Below are 13,854 nucleotides of genomic sequence, written 5' to 3' on the forward strand. Positions count from 1 at the left end.
CACGCCTTTGGTCCTACCACTTGGGAGGCAGAGGCAGGTGGATTTCTGAGTTTGAGGCCAGCCTGGTCTACAGAGTGAGTTCCAGGACAGCCAGCACTGTCTCCAAAACAAAACAAAACAGAGGCAAGGGAGCCTTTTCTTAGAAACTCACTAGCTGCTGTCAACAGCTGGGAAATCTGGACAGTTGGCCCTACACAGACCTAACCACTTTGCCATTGTAGCCGGAAGGATCCCAGTCAGTATCTAAGGTTGCATAGGATCTGGAACCGTGGCGGTTCCTGGCTATCTCCTACAAAAACCTGACAAGGACCAGCCCTGGAAAAACCCCTAACTCAAGATTTCTAATTTGAGAGAGCAAGGACCCCAGGCAGCTAATTGCTAATACAGGCACAAGAAGCACCAAATGGGATACTTTCCCAGAACAGATCCTAGTACTGAAATTATCTTCTGCTAGGGATTACGTAGCTAAGAAGGCCAGTGTCCTCCCATCTGTGCTAACAAATGTGCCGGTGGAAGGTAATATGGAGCCACTGAGAAGCAAAGAAACGCAGCGAGGTATGGAAGACAGAAACCGAACAGTGCTCTAAAGAGCTGGCAGGGGCGTCTGTCACCAGGTGCCCCCAAACCTGCAAACTATAGATTCATTTATTAGTTCCCTTTGCCCAAGCCTGCTTGACTCAGACTTCTGTCACTGAAGAGGACCTAACAAATGCACTAGAAAAAAAAATTTAGCCCCTCTGCAAAGTCAGAGACTGATCCAAAGCTGCCTTTTCATCGCAGAGTCCTGCACCCTCCGGTTCCTGGATGTCTGAAACCAGGTTTAAAAGGTGGCAGCAAACACTCTGGACACCAGGATCACCGGCTGCCGAGCTTCGCTTCAAATTATGCGTGCTGGTCGCGTGGTTCTGACTCCTGGCAAAGCAAACACGCAATAGGCAGCCGGAAAAGTCCTTGCAAGGATCTGGTGGTGGTGGTGATGATGATGGGAAGGGGGGGAGGGTGCATCTGCACCAGCTTAAGGGGTGCCTAATACTGTGGCCCACAATGCCTCGCGCTGAAACCGGCCCCGCCCCCTTCAGCCAGGTTCTCAGCCTCGGAAGGGTTTTAACGACTTCCGCTTTTCCGGCGGTGGCCCCGGCACGAGAAGTGACTGAGACTGCTGGCGGCATGCGGGGACCGGGAGTAGGTTCGGGGTTCTCTGGTGAGCGAGGGTTGCTAGAGCAGGAGGCTGGCGCGGACACGGAGGCGGTGGAACTGCTGCCCTTCCTGGTGCTCGGAGCGCGAGCCGACCTGCAGGCGGCCGCGGCGCAGCACGTGCTGGCGCTGACTGGTGCGGGCTCGGGCCGCACGCTGTTGGCCGGACAGCCAGAGTTGTTGCGGGCCTTGGTCGACCTTGCGGTGGCCCCGGCCCCAGCTCCTTCCCGCGATGCCTCCCGCGCGCTCGTGAACTTGGCTGCTGATCCCAATGTGCACTGGCAGCTGCTGGCGGCTGACCCGGAGCTGCCCGCCCGCCTGCTGCGCTGCGTGTTGGACCCTCAGTGGCCCTGGGCTGAAGAGGCGGCTGCAGTGCTGGCCAACCTGAGTCGCGAGCCGGCTCCGTGTGCTGCGTTAATGGAGAAGCTGATGGCCGCTGAGCCGGAGCGGTTGGGTCTGGAGCGACTTGTCAACGCGCTGTGCACGCCGAGCTACAACGCGGCCGCACCCCTGCATTACCTGGGGCCGCTGCTCTCCAACCTTAGCCAGCAGGCGGAGGTGCGTGCTTTTCTCCTGGACCCAGACAGGTGAAACCCAGTCGCCTGCGCGGGCGGGAAGGTGGGGAAGTGGAAGTGAACAAGGACAGCAGTGAATATCTTCTTTCAACAGGTGCGTGGTCCAACGGCTGCTGCCTCTTACCCAGTACACAGATTCTTCGGTGCGCAGGGGCGGGGTGGTGGGAACACTTCGGAATTGCTGTTTTGAGCATCGTGAGTGACAAGGAGGGGGTGGTGCCATTGCCAAGGTGGGGATTGGACCCTAGGGAACCCAACGGACCATTATTCTGATCTCCTTCCTTGTCCGCACCTCCAGGACATCACAAGTGGTTACTTGGGGCCCAAGTCGACATTCTCCCCTTTTTGCTACTGCCCTTGGCTGGGCCTGAAGAGTTTTCCGAGGAAGAAATGGACCGTGAGTGACTTGGGTGGTTGCCTCAGGGCTGTCTGGTGCTAGAGGGAAGACTACAAGAGGGAGATGGAGAGGTGTGCAGGTCTGGAGTCCCTCAGTCCGGCAGCCTTTAAGGAGGGGGTCGTTACAGACACACACAAGGCTCACCCAGGCAGAGCAGGGCTTGGGTGTTCAGCACAGGGACCAATAGTCTCCCACCCTCACTCCTAGAGCTGCCTGTTGACCTGCAGTACTTGTCACCAGACAAGCAACGGGAGCCGGACGCTGACATCCGGAAGATGCTCATCGAAGCCGTCATGCTGGTGAGCAGGGGCCTGGGGTGTTAGTGCCTCTCCACAAGTCCGTATTGGCATCCGAGTAACCTTTTTCCATCTTCCTAGCTGACAGCCACGGCACCTGGTCGGAAGCAGGTACGGGACCAGGGTGCCTACTTGATCCTTCGAGAGCTGCACAGCTGGGAGCCAGAGCCCGATGTGCGGATGGCTTGCGAAAAACTTATCCAGGTGAGTGCGGGGGGTCAGAAAGGCTAGGCAAGTGCCAATGGCTTATGAGCCCGCTCACCTGCCTCCTCTTCTTGCAGGTGCTTATTGGTGATGAGCCAGAGGCTGGCATGGAAAACCTGCTGGAGGTGCAGGTACCTGAAGACGTGGAACAACAGCTCCAGGAGCTCGACCAGCAAGAGCAACAGGAGCTCGCTCAAGAGCTAAGAGGCAACGGTGCCCCACACACCTGAAGCCCCTTTGGCCTGAATGCCAGCTTCAGACCCACCTTTGCCAGTGTTGGCGCAGGGTTCTAGGGTCAATGCCCAGTAAATGGTGAGAAGCCCAAGGGTGCTGCCCAATCCTGTGCCCTGTTGCAACCGGCAATAATGCACATAGTTCAGAGCTGCACTACTGAGCTGGAGCTGGCTGGGTTCTGTCACAGCTGCCTACAGATGAGGCAGGATGCCGGTGGTCACTGGAGCTATGAAGAGCCTATTCCCAGCTGGTGATAGGACTGGACTGAAAATACTGCAAGCCCTGGGAAGCCAACTAGGTTTTCATTCCTGAAGGCACTGAGGGGTCTGGACGTGGGTAGGCTTAGAGATGTAAACAGCGCCGTGAGCCCCAACCTTCGGAGTCTTCTTGCTTTCCTTGCCCAAGACCTTAAAAGACAGACTACACTTGGATCCTCGTCCCTTCCTAGAATGCTCTGCCATCCGAGCCTGTGAGCCTGTCTCTGGATGACTTGCTGGGTTTCCCATTTGCTGCCTCCGTTTCTCTGTTTCACCTGTCAGCCTCCTTATTCCCAGGTTGAATTGGGACTTAGCCATTCAGCTAGATAGAACCTGCTCCTTGGTTAGCTTTTTCAAGTCTCGGTTGCCTTTCAAGGCGGATTTCTGAGTTTGAGGCCAGCCTGGTCTACAGAGTGAGTTCCAGGATAGCCAGGGCTACACAGAAAAACCTTGTCTCGAAAAAACCAAAAAAAAAAAAAAAAAAAAAAGACATCCAGACTCTCCTGCAAGAGATTCTCCTGCGTGTTCTTGAAGCATTTACCCCTGTACGATCCTACCCCCAACATTTGGAGCCTACTCTGTGTATGCACCCCTTCTTCCTAACTCTGTAGATACCGTGGCAAGTTTTGCTCTACTGTGTCCCCCTTTCTGAGCTACAGATCTCACTCCACCTGTGAGTGACGTTTTCTTCAGCAACAGGTCCTTCCAGGTCCCTGAGACCTGTAGTCTCCAAGGGAGTTTGCAGTGTTCTATTTCATACCCCTGAAGCTGGAAGACTGGTGTATGTGTTGTCATGCATGGCTAGGTGTTTTCACTGGGTACCAGGAGTCTTCTCAGCCCCCCCCCTCCTCCCCGCCCAACCCCATGATGCTCTCCAGCACTCTTGTTAAAGCTTTGACACTGTTGGCACATTCACCGTGTAGACTAGTGTTTTCCCCCTGACCCAGGTCCCCAAGGAGATACCCAAAGGCCACTGGCCCACCCTTGTAGATAGCTGCATCCTTAATTCAACAGAATGAACATTTTTTTAATCTTCCCACACCCACCCACCCTCAATTCAGCAGAGAGTGCCCAGCCATGTTCCTGTTAGGGAACATGGGACATAGAGAGCAGCCACCTGCCATGGTACGCCCAAGCCCAAGGGTGGTAGAACCTATTGCTCTGGTGCAGGCTTCCAGGTGTTGCACAGCTGGGCCAGAGACGGTCTCCTTGGAGATGTCCTGCCACTGGAGGAGCTGGAGCCTTTGCTTCTGGCATGCCTGGTGTCTCTGTCAGGCTCTGTGTTGTCTGGGGCTACTGTGGACCAGGAATGATCCTGTTCTGCAATGGAGCAAAGCAAAGGGTCATATGGAGTGCTAGACACTATCTAGGCCCGCAGGCCAACCAATTAGCTGTGAGCCATTCCCCACCTCGGGGAGCTCCAAGTGCAGAGGACAGCATGTGTTCTGCAGGCAGCATCCAGCAGTGAGCAGCTACCTGCTGTAGGTCCAGACGTTCACATGGATGCAGCTGAAGCAGCCCTCGGATCAGGTCCCGGCACTCTACAGGGGAGGGCTCACTGCTGGAGCCTGCCACAATCCTGACCCACACTCTGCTACTGTCAGAAATGTTGGCAGCTTGACAGGAGTCACTACTAGTCCTGGCAAAGGTTTGGGGGCTATTATCAAAAGGGGACTGAGGTGCAGAGGAGGGGTGTGGTATTCCAGAAAAGTGCCATGTTAGATATTCAGTAGGATTGGTAGCCCTCTAAGTCAGTCCCACCACAGCTCAACTTCCCCAACATACAGTTCGAGGACTGTACTTTTCCAGCACATGGGGGTAATGTGATACCGTATTCTCATCGCGGTGGTCCTGGTCTCGCTACCCTCCAGGCTGGAACTGGGCCTTGGAAGGAGCGTGGCGTGATGGTGCTCACCTGGGGACAGCCCTGGCCTGAAGATGGGACCTCGACGAATCAGGTTCAGCATGCGATGGGGCTGGTGTTCCTTGAAGGGCAGCTTCCCAGACACCATAGCATGGAGGATGATCCCTCTGGGGACCCAACTTCCTCAGGGTGTTGTCCCTTCCTAAGCCCACCCACAGGTCCTGCTGGGGGCTACCTGGGGTACTCACAGGCTCCACAGATCAGCCTGCTCACCGTTGTACTTCTTGCTCATGAGGATCTCTGGGGCCGTATAGGCCACCGAGCCACAGAAGGTGCTCAGCAGGGAGTTCTTGAGCCCCACCCAGTTGGCAAAGCCAAAATCTGCACACAGTGTACCGGCAGGGCGGGGCAAGGGAACACAAGTGATGGACAGGTTGGGGAGAGTGGGTTCAAGAGGACATCTGTTAGGATGGTGAGGGCTGGGAAGGGAAGGGACCTAAACTGTGTGTTGTAAGAATAAGGGAGAAACTAGGCAGGGGCTCCCGTGGATGCAGGTCAGTGGGTTTAGGCTATAGGTAGGAGCTGAATTCAGGCCTTGTGGGAGAGTTGAAGGTCAGGGCACATGAGTCTGGGACAGGCAGAATTTGGGAGGTAGGAGTCCAGAATTAAACCAGACCAAGGGAGCTGTGTGGCCTCACCTGTCAGCTTTATGAAGCCCTGGTCATCCAACAGGATATTTTCACATTTCAAGTCCCTGTGGGAAAAGGGAATGTGGGGTTAAGTGGGTCAGCAGATCTCCAGGTAGGCAGATAGGCCAGATGGCACTCTCACCTGTGTACAATGCCAACATTGTGGCAGTGGGCCACAGCGCTGACCAGTTGCCAGAACAGCCTTCGGGCTTCTTCCTCCTCCAGTCCTGGGCAACATCGGAGGTCTGACACTGCGTTGATATGCTCCAACAGGTCACCTCTAGCTGCCAACTCCAGTACCAGGTAGGAGCGCTGGCTGTTCTGGTAGGTCTCATACAGTTGAACCTAGCAAACACCCCAATACTCCATGTACACTGTCGTCCTGAGGAAGGCTGGGAGTGTCAGGTATACTAGCTCTCGGTTGCAGGTTGAGAGTAGACTCTTCATGCAAGGACAAACAAGAGGTTCCAAGTGAAGAAGTGGGGCAATGGGGTAGAGCGCTGGCATGGTAAGGACCGTCTTACTATGTTCATGTGCTTGTAGGTAGCATTGAGTGATAAAATCTCACGGGGCAGGAACTTTCTGGAGTATTCCGCCGGGGCTTCAGCCATGGACACAATCTTGATAGCCACCTGAGAAAGATGTAGAATGTTCAACTGTGTGTAGACTCCTTACGAATAGGCCCACTGCTATTTTATACATATTGCTCAACTTCTCCACGGGGCTGAGCAAGCAATATCCTCGGAAGGAAAGTGCCTGCCGCACTTTTTGTCCTGGGTACATATATGTTTGAGGGATTGGGGGACAGAGCATTGGGAAGCTGAGAAGAAATCGGACCTAGGAGGGAGGTCCTATAGAGGAAGCTAGGGGAACTAGAAGGTACCCGAGAGAGGTTAGGACAGGAACCAGGATCCATTCTAGAATGGAACCAGGCTAGGGTAACCCCAAGGAACCCACAGAGAAGGTGACAGGCCTGCCTCACCATAGTGTGGCGCTTGCCCCGCAAGTCAGAGGATAGCCTAGGGTTGTGCTTCATTCGCTCACGTGTTGCATAGGCCAGGTAGACCTTGGAGAAAGCACCAGATCCGATCTTCTTGGAGGAGAGCAAGTAACCGTTGTTCATGCATTCTCGAACCTGTTCTATGAACACCCTCTGATCCGACTTGCGCCAGCTGCTGCTCCTCATGGAAGGCAGGGCGCCACAGAACTGGGCTTGGTGGGCCAGCTTATTGCCCGTCAGCCAGGGGAAGGGACGCAGCTGAGGTCTGACTTGTTTCAGAGGGCAAGAGGGTCAGAGAAGCAGAAGGCCAGGAGGGATCTGCTGCCCCTTGGAGAAAAGAGTCACGTTTCTGAAGACGTAATGGGTTTTAGGCTAAGAGCATAGGTTGAGAGCCTCAGGAGGAGGCTTCCACAGCTCTGGACTGATTGGAGAGTAAAGACTCCAAAGGACTGGGTGTAGGTTCTAGAATAGAAGGTTCTAGAGATGCACTTGCATTGTGCCCTCAAAGGTATCCTCTTAAGCCCTGTCATCTCTGGATTAGCCCTACCCAATGCTGGGTTCTTCTTCTGTGGAATGAGAATGAGTATGAAGGGCTAGCACTAGGATGTGGCTTTGGGGGGCCGCTCTGCATGCGATTGAATAGAAAGGCCTTTTCATCATTTTTTGGGGGTGGGGGGACCACGGAGGCTTTGCACCCCCTGGAGCTGGGGTGACAGATGGATGTGAGCCACCTGACCTGGATGCTGGAAACTAAACTTGGGTCCCCTGAAAGAACAAAATGTGTTCTTAATTGCTGAGCCATTTCTTCTGCCCCTATACAAGATCTTTAAAGAAGCTAGGAGGGTTGAGTCTTCTAAGGATTTCAAGAGTCAAGAGATGAGCCGCCGTTTCATTCTTTGAGGAGGACATGCTAACCAAGGCCACTGCTAAAAGAGTCAGGAGTGGCAAGGGTCCAGGATCCTCTAATCTGGTCTTCCTCTAACGCAGTGGGTCTCAACCCCTTTGAGGGTACCAAAGACCATCAGAAAACACAGATATTTACATTATGATTCATGGCAGTAGCACAGTTACGGTTATGAAGTAGCAATGTGTAATGACATTTTTGAGAATTCTAGAATTTTTGTTCCCTTACATACATACAAACACACACACACACACACACACACACACACACATATATACACATACACACACATAGACACACACACAAATATTACGAGAACACACTGTCTTTTTAATCCCAGGTTTAGGGATCTGGGGTGCTTCGACCGTCCACAGCAGCTGATCATGATTTGCCTTGTGCTCTAGGAGAGGCGTGGTTTTGCCAGCTGCAGGTAATTTCTGCAATGGCGTGACACTTGGAATTTTGAGAACTTTTCAGAGGGTACATAAATGTGAGGGCCCCCAAGAGGCGGCATGGTTAGTTGTTGGTCATTTAGGGAGGTTGGTTATGGTTTGTTAGTAGCTATGGTCAAAGAAGAAACAAAAGGAAAGAAATTAAAATCAGGAATTCCCCCCTCCCTTTCTCTCTGTCTCTCCCCGCTATCCTTGTTTCTCTCCTAATGATAGGGAGTGAAACAGAGAGGTGGATAAAGGACCCACAAAGTAGTAAAAGACCAGCTACAGCAATGAAAATAATTTTTTAAAGATTTATTTATTATTATAAATAAGTACACTATTGTCTTCACACACCAGAAGAGGGAGTCAGATCTCATTACAAATGGTTGTGAGCCACCATGTGGTTGCCAGAATTTGAACTCAGGACCTTCGGAAGAGTAGTCAGTGTTCTTACCTGCTGAGCCATCTTGCCAGCCCGAAAATAATTTTATGGCTTGGGGTTAGGAAGTTTGAGAATGTCAGCTCTGCTGGATCTTGATTATTCTCTCCCTTTCTTCCTTCCTTCCTTCCTTCCTTCCTTCCTTCCTTCCTTCCTTCCTTCTTCTTCTTCTTCTTCTTCTTCTTCTTCTCTCTCTCTCTCTCTCTCTCTCTCTCTCTTTCTTTCTTTCTTTTGGCTTTTTGAGACAGGGTTTCCTTGTGTAGCCCTGGCTGTCCTAGAGCTCACTCTGTCGACTAGGCTGGCCTCGAACTCAGAAATCTGCCTGCCTCTGCCTCCCAAGTGCTAGGATTAAAGGTGTGCACCACCACTGCCCGGCTTGATTTTTTTTTTTTTAAGATTTATTTGTTTTATGTATATAAGTACACTGAAGCTGTCTTCAGACACACCAGAAGGGGGCATCAGACCCCATTACAGATGCTGTGAGCCACCATGTGGTTGCTGGGACTTGAACTCAGGACCTCTGGAAGAGCAGTCGGTGCTCTTAACTGCTGAGCCCCTGGATTTTGAGGTTTTTTTTTTTTTTAAGATTTATTTTATTTATTATATGTAAGTACACTGTAGCTGTCTTCAGAAACCAGAAGAGGGCATCAGGTCTTGTTACGGATGGTTGTGAGCCACCATGTGGTTGCTGGGAATTGAACTCAGGACCTCCAGAAGAGCAGTCAGTACTCTTAACCTCTGAGCCATCTCTCCAGCCTGGATTTTGAGTTTTGATCCAGGCCAGACCTGCTGCAGGAAGCCTGCCACCTGGGGCTTTCTGCAGATTTGAACACATCCTCAAAGGAAGCAAAGGCCACCCCCCCCCCCCCCCCCCCGACTACTCTACAGGGCTTGTTTTCAACTCCAGAGTCACCGCTGACATTTACTTAGCATGTGACATATGCCAGCTGCTTTCCTTAAGTAGTCATCTTAGCTATATCCCCCTGGTCACGTCTCATGCCCTGAACACACAGACGCACCAAAGGTGGTTCATACTCAGAATTTCAAATCTGAATGCAACGGAGCAACACATGTTTTACAGACAATGAAACTGAGGTCCAGTAGTGGCAGAGCACTCATAAAAGCCTGAAATGTGATTAGAGGTCTAATGAGCCTTCGAGACTTGTGTCTTCCTGCACTGAAATTTATAGGTAGACGCGAAAGGCTTTACGACAAGGCGCTGGAGAAGCGTGGCCTGAAATGTCAGGTTTGTTTTCTCATCCACCTCGTCTGGTGACTTTTTGGAATGCATAGCTACAGTCCTTGTCTTAGAAAAAGAAGAGATACGGAACGTGTGGACACAGTAGCTGTCCTGTGAGGGATCTGGAGCTTAGGGGAAAGGAAGTCGCTCCTGGGGACTGAATAGATTTGGCTCTCTGGGAGCTAGGAGGGCTGTGGGTACATGAGTGACAAGGTGAACTGAAGGTGGGTTTTACATCTAGAGAACAAAAGGGAAGGTCACGTGACTCTACACACACACACACACACACACACACACACACACACACAGTACCGGTGAGCTACTGCTGTGTCCTCAGAGTCTCTCAGCTGTTCAGCTGTGCCTGCCCCTTTTACTTTCCTGGCTCCCATCTGTGCCAGAACCCAAAGGGAAGCTAGCAGCTGTTAAAGCTGTGTAATTACAGTCCGGATCCAGAAAGATCACATTCCTTTTGCAACGTTCTTAAGAAAGTTAATTTTTTATTTTACGTGTATGAGTGTTTTGCCCGTATGCATGTATGTACACTGTGTGCATGCCTGGTTGGTGCCTGTGGAGTTCAGAAGGGTACCAGATCCTCTGGAAGTAGTGGTAAGCATGGTTGTCAGCTACCTACCTCTTGGGTGCTGGGAACTGGAACCAAACCTGAGTCCTCTGTAAGAAGAGCAAATAAGTGTACTCAACCACGGATCCATCTCTCCATCACCCACCTTTTTATTTATTTACTTTTTAAGATTTTATTCTTGCCTGGTGTGGTGGTGCTTGTCTTTAATCCCAGCACTCAGGAGGCAGAGGCGAGTGGATTCCTGAGTTTGAGGCCAGCCTTTGCTACAGAGCAAGTTCCAGGACAGCCAGGGCTACACAGAGAAACAAAAACTAAAATAAGCCAGGCAGTGGTGGCACAGGCCTTTAATCCCAGCACTCAGGAGACAGAGGCAAGTGGATTTCTGAGTCCAAGGCCAGCCTGGTCTACAGAGTGAGTTTCAGGACAGCCAGGGCTATACAGAAACCATGTCTCGAAAAAAAACACAAAACAAACAAACAAAAACCAAACTAGAATAAACATTGTGTGTGTGTGTTGGAGGAGAGTGTGCACTTCAGTGTAGATGCCTGTGGAGCTTAGAAGCTTTTGTTCCACCTGGAGCTGGAAGTTAGAGCTGGCTGTGAGCTGCCCACATGGGAGACGGCAGAATGTGTTCCTAACTGCGGAGCCATCTCTCCAGTCCCTTTGCCTTGTCTTGTCCTTCTTTCTGTCTGCACCCTTACTAGTCCATCAGCTCTACTGCATTTTACCCAGTACCTCATGTGCTGGGCCTTATGCTGAATAATAAAAGTAAAAGTTACGTTGTGATACATACAGGGCAGCTTGTATGTTTGGCGTGGGGGGGGGGGCTGTGGGCTGTGTGCTGTGGAGCACAGGATCAGCAGGGCTTGTTGGAATGTGGCCAACCAGAGCACTGCCACTGTCCACTGCAAGGTTTTTCAGGCTGGGGGCGGGGGAGAGCAACGGGGGGGGGGCTCCTGTGTGTTAGCATGGAAAAGACCTCCTTCCCTGGCAGCTACCCAAGTTAGTCCCCTCTCTCTGTTTTCTAGCATTTTCCTAGGCCATGACCCCATCCACAAAGTGCTTCACTCTCTTTTTTTTTTTCTTTTAGATTTATCTATTTATTATATGTAAGTACACTGTAGCTGTCTTCAGACACTCTAGAAGAGGGCATCAGATTTCGTTATGGATGGTTGTGAGCCACCGTGTGGTTGCTGGGATCTGAACTCTGGACCTTCGAAAGAGCAGTTGGCGCTCTTAACCACTGAGCCATTTTGCCAGCCCCAAATGCTTCACTCTCTTACTCAGAGAGTCCTGTCCTGTCTTTTTCTCTCTTGGGCTCTATCCTCTCAGTAGAACTCATCCAAGTCCTTCTCATCGTGGAAAAAGAATATTGGCTGTGTGTTTGCCTCTGACCTGGTTCAACCGCAGCAGCTTAATTTCCACATCCAACGATGCTGTCAGCCTAGATACATGGTAGCTGCTTCCCCTTTGACAGGTTCTTGGTTCTTTTGCTTTCAGAACTCTACCCACAACTTTCTCTTGTTTACACACATCTGGGTGATTGCAACCTCTGGTTCTTTGCAGGTGCCAAGTCTTCCTGGCATGATCGTCCCCAACTCTCTTATCTAACCTTGCTTTCTTGGCACCAAACCCAAAGTTTATCCTGTAGTATGGCTTACTTTTACTTTTTTAGTCACCTCTTTCCAGCCTTAGAGGCTTTAGCTGCTCCTGGAGCTGGAATAACAGTGGTAGGTAGCAAGCAGCCCAGGTAGCTAGGACATGATCATCTTGATTCCCAATGTCTTGTTGATAGGTTGGACATGTACCTCTGTTGGGCATGGCCATGTGTACATTTAGGGGTTTGGGGTAGTTTTAGGCGTTTAGTGTGTGACCAATGTACAACAATGACAATACCTTGTGTGTGTCCGTGACAGCTGGGTTGTTGTTTTGTTTTGTTTTTTTTATTTTTGTTTTCTTCCCGAGATAGGGTCTCACTTTTTATCCCAGACTGTCCTAGAACTCACTATGTAGACCAGGATGGCCTCGAATTCATAAGGATCCACCTGCCTCTGCCTCTCCAGTGCTGGGATTAAAGGAGTGCGCCACCGGTCCCGCCTGGTGGAGTTTTCTGCAGTTGGAGGCCGAGTCCGAATACTCTCGAGAACAGCGCTTGCGCAGACGGCGTCTGGCGCAGCAGCAGTACTCACACTTGTCTTGTGAAATGGTCACCGGACCGCTGGGGTACCCAGCAGAGAACAGGAAGAAGTAGGTGTACCTAGGCGCTCCATGGAGCGGAGAGTGGGCGGAGTTAACGTGAGGGACAGAACTCTGACCAATGAGTGTGGAGATCGCACGGAGGCGGGGCCAAATTGCCGCGCGCCAGGCCGCAGTTGGCCAGAGGGCTGCGGGGATGGGCTTGGGGCGCTGCTCCGCCTACTCTGAGACGCTTGGGGCATAGAGGGCGGCGCCCGGGCCGTGGCGGCGGCGGCGGCTCCTCAGGTAAACGGCTTGTTAAGGCTCATCTTTGGTGGTGGGGGCCAGGCACCCTTTGAGGAACTTGGACCAGAGAGCCTAGGGGCCTCCCCATCTGCCAGCAGCAAGAGAAGCTGTGTCAAGGGGCGCCTCCCCAAGGTCAGCGGGCCGGTGCCAGGAGGTGCTGGGAGATCTCAGGTGTGCCCAGCGGGCCCGGCTTCGCATCTTACACCTGGAAGGGATCTCGGAGCTTGCGATTCAATTCTGACTTGTCAGACATCGGCGCGTGGTCCCTGGTCCCTGTCCCTGCTGTCTCGTGGGTCGCGTGATCCATGTCCTAGTCCCTTCCGGGAACTCGGTGACTCAAGACCCTGGTCCTTTGCGGGGTAGGGGCTACGTGTTCAGGTCTTTGACCTCCGCAACTGGGCTACCGGCATTTCTGTCTCTTTCATAAAACTGAGCCTTAATTCAGGGACTTGCAAAGCGAGTGCTCACCGCACCGCAGCCACTCGTCTTTCTGTATTCTCGTTGCGGATTAAAGGAGGCGGTGTAGAGCAGGAAAGTGATTTGTCCAGAGTCACGAGGATTGCTGGCCCCAGGGAGAAGGCCACAAAACTCTCAGAGTATAGAATTCAGGCAAGGTGAGAGCTAGGTGAGGTGGAGCCAGGGCTGACACTCCAGGTTTGGGATTCCAATTTTCCAACCAAGTCAGTGCAGTTATGCAGCAAGACTCTGCTCTACCCTGTACAGAGCTCAAGGTAATGGATGGAACCGTAAACTCAAGTGCAGTGAGTAAGCATAAGGACCTGCGGGAGAGGGATAGAGGGCGGCATCTGGAGACCTGGGGCTGTGAGCTGGAGTTACTGTTAAGGCAGAGGCTAACTTTGAGGGGCTAGTCTTGGTTGGAGGCAGGAAACTCTTTGGAAGGAAGGGGATGGTAGTAGAAATGGAGGAACAGCCTGCGACCTAGTTAATTAAATGGTAAAATTAAAAAAATTCAGGAAGTAGGTAGGTGGAGCAGGGCAGGGGTGAAGGTGAAGGGTTAAGTCTTAGCTGCTCTGTTAGACTTGGTTGGCCATGGTCATCTAGATGG

General features: G+C 52.0%; 3 protein-coding genes across 30 annotated transcripts in view; 2 read left to right on the top strand and 1 right to left on the bottom strand.

Moving 5' to 3' along the window:
- Nucleotides 1–1,075: 1,075 nt before the first annotated feature.
- Nucleotides 1,076–4,066, top strand: Hgh1 (HGH1 homolog). 4 transcript variants are annotated; one of them, XR_003951418.1, is made up of 6 exons: nt 1,076–1,752; nt 1,864–1,964; nt 2,068–2,166; nt 2,374–2,465; nt 2,544–2,666; nt 2,744–4,066. XR_003951418.1 is itself a non-coding variant. In XM_006521227.4 (6 exons), the coding sequence occupies exons 1-6, from the start codon at nt 1,168–1,170 to the stop codon at nt 2,894–2,896; spliced, it is 1,101 nt and encodes a 366-aa protein (XP_006521290.2). In that variant the 5' UTR covers nt 1,077–1,167; the 3' UTR covers nt 2,897–4,066. The 4 variants fall into 4 exon arrangements, 2 of the variants coding, with proteins under 2 accessions (XP_006521290.2, NP_067530.2); XR_384030.4 differs by having other exon boundaries at nt 1,077–1,781; nt 1,864–1,912; XM_006521227.4 differs by having other exon boundaries at nt 1,077–1,752; nt 1,864–1,912.
- Nucleotides 4,067–4,169: 103 nt separating this feature from the next.
- Tssk5 (testis-specific serine kinase 5) lies at nt 4,170–7,403 on the bottom strand. Of its 9 annotated transcripts, none has more exons than NM_183099.2 (8): nt 6,693–7,150; nt 6,235–6,342; nt 5,853–6,055; nt 5,720–5,775; nt 5,270–5,402; nt 5,073–5,188; nt 4,567–4,698; nt 4,170–4,477 (listed from the first exon to the last, which is right to left on the bottom strand). In NM_183099.2, the coding sequence occupies exons 1-8, from the start codon at nt 6,894–6,896 to the stop codon at nt 4,311–4,313; spliced, it is 1,119 nt and encodes a 372-aa protein (NP_898922.2). In that variant the 5' UTR covers nt 6,897–7,150; the 3' UTR covers nt 4,170–4,310. The 9 variants fall into 9 exon arrangements, 8 of the variants coding, with proteins under 8 accessions (NP_898922.2, XP_030104654.1, XP_017172248.1 ...); XM_030248794.1 differs by having other exon boundaries at nt 4,174–4,472; nt 6,755–7,402; XM_011245744.3 differs by having other exon boundaries at nt 4,330–4,472; nt 6,693–7,401.
- Nucleotides 7,404–12,649: 5,246 nt separating this feature from the next.
- Mroh1 (maestro heat-like repeat family member 1) overlaps nt 12,650–13,854 on the top strand; it is a 72,602-nt gene continuing 71,397 nt past the window's right edge. For 8 of the 17 annotated variants that reach the window (XR_001781513.1, XR_001781512.1, XM_017316552.1 and 5 more), the window contains exon 1: nt 12,680–12,788. The gene's annotated coding sequence lies outside the window, so the exon portion shown is untranslated. Of the gene's footprint in view, nt 12,789–13,854 lie in introns of all 17 variants that reach the window. The other 9 variants (XR_003951365.1, XM_017316554.2, XM_017316555.2 and 6 more) reach the window with 5 other exon arrangements.

Source organism: Mus musculus, chromosome 15 (assembly GCF_000001635.26).
Source record: "Mus musculus strain C57BL/6J chromosome 15, GRCm38.p6 C57BL/6J".
Classification (NCBI taxonomy): Eukaryota; Metazoa; Chordata; class Mammalia; order Rodentia; family Muridae; genus Mus; species Mus musculus.